The sequence below is a fragment of the Pogoniulus pusillus genome, chromosome 2, assembly GCF_015220805.1.
Source record: "Pogoniulus pusillus isolate bPogPus1 chromosome 2, bPogPus1.pri, whole genome shotgun sequence".
Lineage (NCBI taxonomy): Eukaryota > Metazoa > Chordata > Aves > Piciformes > Lybiidae > Pogoniulus > Pogoniulus pusillus.
Genome location: NC_087265.1, coordinates 42,463,579 through 42,473,564, shown reverse-complemented (window position 1 = coordinate 42,473,564; position 9,986 = coordinate 42,463,579). Strand labels below are relative to the sequence as shown.

The 9,986-nt window shown below is 46.5% G+C and overlaps 1 protein-coding gene across 2 annotated transcripts in view; it reads left to right on the top strand.

Annotated features, from left to right (window-relative positions):
• Positions 1 to 2,780: 2,780 nt before the first annotated feature.
• Positions 2,781 to 9,986, top strand: part of RAPGEF4 (Rap guanine nucleotide exchange factor 4) — a 175,305-nt gene continuing 168,099 nt past the window's right edge. The window contains exon 1 of one of the 2 annotated variants that reach the window (XM_064162704.1): positions 2,781 to 3,090. In XM_064162704.1, the coding sequence (XP_064018774.1) occupies positions 3,026 to 3,090 (65 nt within the window). In that variant the 5' untranslated portion in view covers positions 2,781 to 3,025. The remainder of the gene's footprint in view (positions 3,091 to 9,986) is intronic. The other variant, XM_064162713.1, reaches the window with a different exon arrangement.

The following is a 9,986-nucleotide window of genomic DNA, read 5'->3' as shown; positions in this document are numbered from 1 at the left end:
CCTGTCCTCTAGCGGTTGGGTCATTAAACACTACATGGGAGAGGACCTGCCAGAGGTGACTTGAGCGAACACTGAACGGCTGCGGAGCGGCTGGTTCTGCTGAGCTACGCTGCTGCTATGTTTAAAACTGCCGGTACTGCTATATGTAATGCTGTTTGTTTCAGTGAAACAGCCTGTAAGAAAAGATAAAGGCCTTCGGCTAGGAGTCATTCCTGGGCTGCTTCTCAGGCCTGATGCCAGTTAAAAGGAAAGTGCATCTGCAGCTTAAACTGGGTTGAGGGCAAAAAGGGCAGTAAAGGCTGCCTTGTGTACTTACTCTGGAAGGAGTTATGTGAGTAATGTGATTAATGCTTTATAACAGAAGTACAAAATTAGTGTGATGTACATACTAAGCTATAAATCATTCATCTGAGAATTTAGAGTTTCTTACATTTGAAGCTCTTGCTCTGCTGGTCCCCAAACACTGACATATTGATTTTACTCAAGTAGACTGATTGCTTAGATCCAAAAATTACTCAGATTTTCCCCCATGGACTATAGCACAGGAAGGGCTGCAGCTTTCATCTCAATGACTGGCAGTCTCTCTATTCCTCTGGCATGCATTTTACTTAAGGCAAATGAAAGAACTGGCTTTTGTGGTATTCTCCTCCGCTATGCCAATTTCTTAGCTGCATCCTTTTAGCAAAAAGAGTTTTTGGATATATTTCCTTAGATTTTTTTACCATACTGTTGAATAGCCTGATACTAACATGTATTTCTGTTAAAGTACTGGAGAAACTGTGGCAGCAATGAAGCTCTTAAAAGGTATGATGTGAAATGTGAACTAGTGTATGTAAGAAAAATACACTTAGTATATTGAAAGACATTAAAGCAGAGGGCAGAGCCCATGGAGAACTATAAAAGGCACCAGGAGATTATCAGCATCTGAATTAATGATTCATGACCATGCTATAAAGCAGAGCATCTTGCAGGCCGCCCTATCACAACAAAAGGGTATGGATGGTATTTGTTGTATGCTAGATTATACCATACTAGAAGAGTTACAGCCATATGTGACTCCCTCCTGAGAGGAACAGAGCATACAATGTCTGGCAGACTTCTCTTAGAGAGAGGTATGCTGTCTCCCTGGAGCCTGGATTAGAGATATCACTAGGAAACTTCCTAGCTTGGTGTGGCCCTCTGACTATTACCCAGTACTGATCTTCTATGTAGGTGGAGAAGAAGTAATGAATGTTAGTCAAGAGCAATTAAAAGAGACTTCAAGGCCTTGGGATGAGTAGTGAAAGATTCCAAGGCACTGGTCATCTTTTCTTTGGTTCTTCCAGACACAAGCAGTGACAATGGAACGATCAATTGAATCCAGTCCATGAATATATGGCCCCATGGTTGGTGCCACCACCACAAATTTGGGTTCTTTGACTATGGCATGGCTCACATAGCACCAGGGTTGTTGATATCAAACATGAGAAACCTTTCTCAAAGGGAGAAGAGGGTCTTTGTGCATGTGATTGCAGGGCTGAGAGACAGGGCTTTAAACTAGGTATGAAGTGGGAGTGGTATAGTATCACCAGTCTTTTTGTATCATGAGGTGTGGGACAACACACCAGGGTTGGTGGGACATGGGGCTTAGCAAGGGCCTGAAGCATGCTGGGCACAGAGCAGCACACCATGGAGACGAGCCAGAGTCTCCTGAGGCAGCTGCAGCCATCAGGAAAACATCAGGGAAACATCTTAAGGGAATCAAGAGCTGTTTCTCTCAAGAGTGGACATAGCCAGCAGCCCAGCTGAAGTGCCTCTATACGAACACATGCAGTACGGGTGACAGACAGCAGGAACTGGAAGCTTGCCTTGCTGCTAGAAGGCATAGTGGCCATTGCTGAAACCTGGTGGGATGAATGCTACGAGTGTGGTTTGTATTGATGGATACGAGCTATTCAGGAGGGACAGGAGGGGCAGAGATGTTGCCCTCTACATTAAGAAATTGAATGAATGCAAAGAGAAGTCCCTGAAGAACAGCCATGAGCAAGTGGAAAGCTTAAGGGTAGGAATTAAGAGACCAAGGCAAGAAGCAGGACCTTGTGGTCAGATTCTACCACAGGCCTCCCAATCAAGAGAAGCCTGTTGATGAAACATTCCTACTCCAGCTACAGGAAGCATCACACTCACAGGCTCTTGTGCTGCTCAGGGACTTCAACCATGACACTTGCTGGACAAGTAACACAGCGACCTGTAGGCCTCCTGGAGAGCCCTGACAATAACTTCTTGAGACAAGAAACAGATACCCCTACCCGAGGAGATGCAATGCTGGATCTATTGGCCACCACTGCAGGTGAGCTCATCAGGGATGCCAACATTGGAAGCAGCTTGGGCTGCAGTGATCAAGCACTGGTGGAATTTGTAGTATTAATGAACATGAATCTGTTCAAGAGCATAGTCAGGACCCTGAATTCCAGAAAAATTACTGAAATGTAGACTGCACCTTCCTTTGCTCAGCTACTGTGGGTTCACTGCTGGGGCGACAGACGCACGGAGCTCGGGAAAGCTGCTAAAACATTCCTGAGCTGCTTATGATAAAAAAGCCTGTACCCTCTCCGGCCCAACCCAGACATCTCTCGTGAAGCAAGGGCAGGGACGAGTAAGCTGAGCTCTAGTGCGTATACTGAGAAGCTCAGGAACGCCAGGGGAGAGCGACAACACCTTACAGGAGGGGAATAACTCTTTCCTGTGCCCTCCTCGGGCCCCTACCTGTCAGCGGCAGGGCCAGGCGCTTCTGCGGTGCGGGCCGCCCCAGGCGGCCGAGGCGGCGCTAGGGCACAGCCGAGCCGCGGACCGAAGCGGGAAGGAGCCCAGCAACCCCCACAGTCCCCCGCCCCGCTGCGGGCAGGGCGGGCTGCTGCTGGGGCCTGGGCGAGCCCATCGCGCCGTGCGCGGAGGGAGGGAGCGAGGAAGGACGGGCCAACCGAGCGGCGGGCGAGCGGGGGAGCCGCCGCCAGTCGAGTACGCGGCGACCTGATCCTTGTCCAACATGGTCGCCGCTCACACCTCCCATTCCTCATCCTCCGGCGAGTGGATCGCTTGCCTGGATAAAAGGTACCGGTATCTTCACAGGAGCGTCTGCGGAGGGAATGATGTATGCCTATAACCTGCACCCCTGCATGCATGTGTACGTGTGTGCTGACACCCTGCTCCGATCAGATCCCGCCTTACATAAGGAGCGTGCAGGTGGGAAGCAAATGCTTGACAGGCGCAGAGCCAGGGCGGCCGAAACAGGATGAGGGCTCGAAATGCTCCGGGCAGCGGTGGGAACGGGCAGTCCGCACTGGGGTAGCTGCACACCGCCTGTGATCCGCTGCCCGGAGAATGATGCACGTGGTGGAGGAGGGGGAGCTCCAGGCCAGGAAGAAGGCGCTGCGGCTCGGGGGTCCGGGGCTGTCGGCCGGGCAGACCATGCCGACCACGCTAGACCCGATGCTCGCCGCGTTCTGTCCCCAGTCCGCCTGCTGTCGTGCGTCACAGCCCATCAGCACACCGGCTCTGGCCTCCCCTCTGCATACCGGCCTGGCCGCCCCTCGCCTCAGCGCACCGGCCCCGGCCTCGTCTCGCCTCAGCACACCGCCCTGTTCCCGCCCAGCCGCCTCACAGGTCGGGCGGCAAAGAGCAGACCCTCAACTCTGAGCGCGCAGTGGCTCAAGCAGGGACAGGACCGTTGGCTAGAGACTGAAAAGGATGAAAAAGGCCACCCTGAAGGAGGCTGCTCTTATAGGCGAGAAGCCTCGTCTGCCTGCTGCGGGTGTGCCCCAGGCTGGCGGCAGCGGCTTGCTGCGGGTCAGGTACAGGCGGGCGGCCAGCCAGCACCGCATGGGTGAGAGTTCCGACTGGCTAAGCTGTGCGCAGAAGTGGCGTGCAACCGTCTGAAAACACAGGCAGGTTATTTCTTCGCCTTTACAAGTAAATGCCATGGGGTGCTTTCGCTGGGTGTTGCAGCAGAAAGCCTCGCAGTGTTGATTTGTATAGTGCGTGGTTTGAGCATCCTTTGCTGTGCTGCTAACTTCAACGCTTAGTGGATTAGCTCAGAAGCAAGGTCATTTGATTTCTGAACCCTCGCTGTATCTCCTGTAATCTAGGAAAACCGTTAACAAAAATTTAGACCATAAATTGTGCCATGTTGCTGTCTACAACTACCTGAGGGGTGGTTGTGGCCAGGGGGAGGTTGCTCTCTTCTCTCAGGTGGCCAGCGCCAGAACAAGAGGACACAGCCTCAGGCTGTGCCAGGGGAGATTTAGGCTCGAGGTAAGGAGAAAGTTCTTCACTGAGAGAGTCATTGGACACTGGAATGGGCTGCCCGGGGAGGTGGTGGAGTCGCTGTCCCTGGGGCAGTTCAAGGCAAGGTTGGATGTGGCACTTGGTGCCATGGTCTAGCCTTGAGCTCTGTGGTAAAGGGTTGGACTTGATGATCTGTGAGGTCTCTTCCAACCCTGGTGATACTGTGATACTGTGTGATACTGTGATGTGATTGAAATAAAGCTGTCAGAGACAATTCACTTACAGGGTTTGTAACAATTCACTGAGCATCCTTAGTTAGCTTTTGACAGTTGATGCCGTTTGGGACTACACAGTGGAGAGAGAGGCCTTTGTGTGTACAAGAGGAACCTTCCTTTTCTCCCAGTTTTTACCACTTCCAGGTAACCTCTTAGTGTTGTAGGACTGCATGTCTAATACTGTTTTCCTTAACAGTCCAGGCAGCAACTGTAAGAAGTTAATGAAACTTTTGGTCTGGACATCTGTTTTGTTTACTGTTTGCTGTCTTATTTACTGTTATTTTCTATTTTATTTATTTGTAAACTACATTTTTATGGGATTGGTAAAACACACACTGACTTCTGGGTATTTGAAATGTCTACCCTTGTTTAATTGAGACAGGGGTGACCTCATTGCTGTCTACAACTACCTGAAGGGACATTGTAGCCAGGTGGGGGGTTGGCCTCTTCTCCCAGGCAACTAGCAACAGAACAAGGGGACACAGTCTCAAGTTGTGCTGAGGTAGGTATAGGCTGGATGTTAGGAGGAAGTTCTCGGCAGAGAGAGTGATTGGCATTGGAATGGGCTGCCCAGGGAGGTGGTGGAGGCACCGTCCCTGGAGGTGTTCAAGAAAAGCCTGGATGAGGCACTTAGTGCCATGGTCTAGTTGAGTGGATAGGGCTGGGTGCTAGGTTGGACTGGCTGATCTTGGAGGTCTCTTCCAACCTGGTTGATTCTATGATTCAAATAACCCTGCCATTTCCCATGTAATTTAGATCTGAGCAAAATCATGAACATAGCAGCTTCTGCAAGCTTGATGAGAACCTCAAGCTTGCAGGAGCTGCTATGTTCATGATTTTGTATTTAGTATATGGCTAAGCTGGCATATGCTTGGAGCAAGTCTGTGGGGTTACATCTGCAACAGACACTGCAGTGCATGTAGAAACTCAGAGACAGCAATATAGACCCAGCCTTATGCAGAGGTGCAGTCTTGTGAGAGTGATGAATGATAACAAGTTTATCTTTATGCTTCATGCAGCTTATTTTCTAGTCCAGTGCAAAGGTTCAATCTTTGACAAGTAATAAAAAAGCCCTTTCCATATTTTCTCAGAGAGGCCAAAATACTTGTTAATGTAGTTTGCCATAATCATGTAGCTCTGTGCATTTTGTTGCACATATGAATTCAAGGTAACTCATAGTGAGATCTGGAATTCTATTTTAAATTGATCCAAGCTGTTTTGTTCTTTCCTCAAGGGCTTAGGCATTTCCAGTGTCAGCTTCCATTCGTTACATGTGGTTGTGGTGAGTTACACACCTGTTCTATAGATGGGTATTAAGAGGAAGAAATAGCAAGTACCCTATCATTCATGTGTATAAGCATTGTCATTGCCCACCAGAGCAAATTAGTACATGCATATATCTATTGGGACATGAACAGATTTAGTGGTGTGGTGGTACTTGTGCAACTCTGAAGTTGCACCCTTTTATCAGATGATCCTGGAAATATGTCTAAACTGTCATTGCCTGTGCTAGTTTAAAGCTATGTGATGGTTTGGGGGTTACCCCTCCCCCCCCACACTTTGTATTTGCCCCAGCTAACTCAGACGGACCCTGGGAATATAGATGAAGCAATTTATTTACAGCTAGCAGAATTTACAAGCAGCTATTTACAATATATACAGTTATATACAATTATATACAGAAATATACAGAGGATAAACAATACAAAAGCACAACTCCCCTCCCAGAAACCTGAGTCCCCAGGAGGGGCTTCCAAACCACCCCAACACCTCCCCCGGCCCTCTCAACCTTACCCCAGTTCTCAGGAAGAAAAGAGGTGCAGCCAAGAGGTTAGGGAGCAAGGTTAGTGGGAGCAAGGTTAATGAGATGTGACCAGGTCTGAAGGCAAAGGCAGAAGAGAGACAAAATGGAGAAAGTTTACTTCTTCTTCCCAGAGTTCTCAGCGTGACTGTGAGAGAAGTTGACATCAATTGTTTTCATTTCACTGCCCGTTATCTAGTTCTTTTACCAAAACATTCTAGCTTGCTTCAAACTAGCACAAGCTAGCTAGAATATTTTGGTGAGAAGAACTAGATTATACGCTGTGAAAAGGAGGCAGTGGTGATGTCTGCTTCACTCATAGGCTTGCTGAGATGTGTAAGAACATAAATATAAATAACAAAGTTGCTCTCTGTCTGGGCTTTGTGCTGAACTTCTCTCTCTAACCTAACCTGCTGTCTGTGTGACTAATCCTTCTGCCTCCTAACTCCCCTGGCTGACCCTCCAAGCTCCCTTGAGCATAAGGCAAAGTCTTGGGTATGGTAGAGGGGTGGGAGGAAGGTGGAAGGGTAGTTGGGAGCCCCTCCTGGGACTCAGGTTTCTAGGAGGGCTGTTGTGTTTCTGTATTACTTTTTAACTTGTGTATTTCTGTATATGCTGTAAATACCTGCTTGTGTATTGTGCTAAGCTGTAAATATAAAGCTTCATTCAATTTCCAGAGCTGCTGAGTCTAGTCTGGGTGATTTTCCAAAGTGGGGGTGGGGGGTGGGGAACACCCAAACCATCACATTGCCTGACATTCCTGGCATGTTAAAGATCTCTAAAATCCTGTGTTCTGAGAAGACTAAATGTTTAAAAATATTAAATAATTGTATTCCTGCAAAGGAATAAACCCCAAACAATCCAGCTAGTTTTGACTGTGGGATTTAAACACTTTTTTACTTCCTTTTTTACTTAAACCAACTTTTTACACCAGCAGTGAAGCATCTGATTCCCTTATTCCTACATCTGATCGGTAGCTTTCAAATGTATCAGACAAGACAAAGTAAAAGCAGGCAGATGAGGTTTTGAACTGCTAAGTTCCTTGCTGGCACCTTTTGCCATACCTAAGGGGGAATCTTAGAGCTGCCTTCCAATACCTTACAGGAATAGACAGGAAAGCTGGAGAGGGACTTTTCATAAGGATGTCTATCAGTAGTGAGACACTGGGACAGGTTACCCAGGGAGCTTGTGGATACACCCTCCCTGAAGATGTTCAAGGCCAAGTTAGATGAGGCCTTGAGCAACCAAGTCTGGTTGAAAGGTGTCCCTACCCGTGGCAGGGGCATTAGAGTAGATTGGAGGTCACTTCCAACCTAAGCCATTCTGTGAATTGAAACCATGGCCTCAAACCCAGGTGACTGCCAGATGTTTTTAAAATACAAGTGTTTTTCTTATTTAATATGACATCAGTTGTTGTCAGCTTCTTACACTTTGTTGCACTTAACAAGGTGGTGTGATGACCCCCCGCCCCCCACTTTTGGAAATCACCCAGACTAGACTCAGCCGGCTCTGGAAATCAAATGAAGATTATTATTTACAGCTTAGCAGAATATACAAGCAGATAGTTACAGTATAGACAGTTATATACAGAAATATACAAGGTAAAAGGTAATACAGAAACACAACAGCCCTCCCAGAAACCTGAGTCCCCAGGAGGGGCTCCCAACCGCCCTTCCACCTTCTCTCCCTCCATCCAGCTCGCTGGGTAACCTGTCCCAGTGTCTCACTATTGGTAGACATCCTTATGAAAAGTCCCTCTCCAGCTTTCCTTACCCCAGTCCCAAGGAAGAATGGAGATTCAGCCTGGGGGTTAGGCAGCAAAGTGGATTAATCACAGAAATGGCAGAGGGGCTAGAGAGAGAAATGCAGCTTGGAGCTCCCCAGCAGAAGTGAGTTATCTGTCTTTGGATTTCTGTTATTTTACATCTCAGCAAGCCAGTGAGTGAGGTTGACATCAGCTTTGATTTCCTTCCACAGCCTGTAATCTAGGTCTTCTCACCAAAACATTCTAGCTAGGCTCTAACTAGCACAGGTGGTCATTCTTGTGGTACTTTTCTCTGTTAGTATTTTCATTTTCAGCACCATATTTGGTATGATCAATTCTGCTGCTTTCATCAATATCTTCAGTGTTTCCCAAACTGAATTTACACTTTATCTTTGAATTCAACAGTTATCAAAATATATGTGTGTCAATATAAATCTATAGGAGTTATTTCCTAGTTGCTGTAAGTTTTAAATTTTCATTAGCTGCAACCATGCAGATAGTAAATTGGTAAAGGTGCATTTAGCATGGTGTATTGGTGGATGGCAGTGGCCAGAGTTTGAGTAGAAGGATAGCATAATTGGTCTGTATTTTTCAGTTTTAAATTTAATTTGCAATGTATCTCAGTCTGTCTCCATATTAAAATGCTTTTAATGCCTGTTATGAAGTTTCAGTGCTGATTAATGTAATTTCATCCAGATACACTTCTGTCAAATGGAGTTTTAACTGTCCTGAGCTGCAGTTCACATTTAGGACAGTTGGAATGTTAATTGGATATGGGTTAGTCACACCTTGGTTGCAGAGCAAGCACCATACATAAAAAGGGGAACATTGCCTTGCAATTTTGATTTGTAGGTATTTGTCTTTTAAAAAAGCATATGAATGTGATAGTATAGCTGTATTGTACAGAGAGTATTACTTTTATCTTGAGATAAGTATTTATGGATATCATTACTTAATAAATACATATTTTGGCATTCCACTGATAAAAAAAACCCTGAGCACTTGAGTGCTCTGTGTAACCCCCCAGTAATTTTTCAGTTTAACAAGACAGGGCAGCCTCACCAGCACCAACTGGAAATTGCTGTCTAATGAACAGCAGTGGTGATCACAGAAGAGTGTCTTAAATGGTCTAGTATGGTTTCTGGAAAACCCAGAGGCTTTTGGATCCATGTAGGAGGTGTAGGGAGATTCACTTTCTTGGGGTCGACTTCTGCAGCCCATCTCCCTGATTGCAGAATGGTTCCTTATCTGTGTTCTTACCACTGCCTTCTATGGTGACATTAAAGCTTGAGTAATTTTCTATCTGCCATCAGTAGAATTTTTTAATTAATGGGCTTAATCATTAGAGCTTTGAGAAATCACAGAATTGTAGGGGTTGAATGGGACTTCTGTTGATCATCTAGTCCACCCTCCACAGCTAAAGCTAGTGCACCTAGAGCAGGTTGTACAGGATCACAACCAGATGAGTTTTGAGTATCTGCAGAGAAGAAGACTCTGCAGCCTCTCTGGGCAGCCTGTCCTAGTGGCTCTGTTACCCTCAAAGACATTTTTCCTTATATTCAGTCAGAACCTCTTGTGTTCCAGTTTGTGTTTGTTGCCCCTTCTTTTATTGCTGGGCACCACTGAAGAGTCTGACCCCGTTCTCTTGATACTTGATTTAGTTGGGGCAATTAACGAGGCAGGAATTATTAAATATGCAGTTATTTCCAAAAACCCCCATCCACAAACTATGTATAAACTAGTTAAATTTCGGTTCTAATTTGGTTGGGAAAATCTTCCCAAGGTTGCCAGTGGACAATTCATTCATTTAGGAGAATCAGAAAATTGGAAATTTCTACTCATGCTGGAGGAGTAGAAATTTTGAGATAATCCTGGCTCCTTT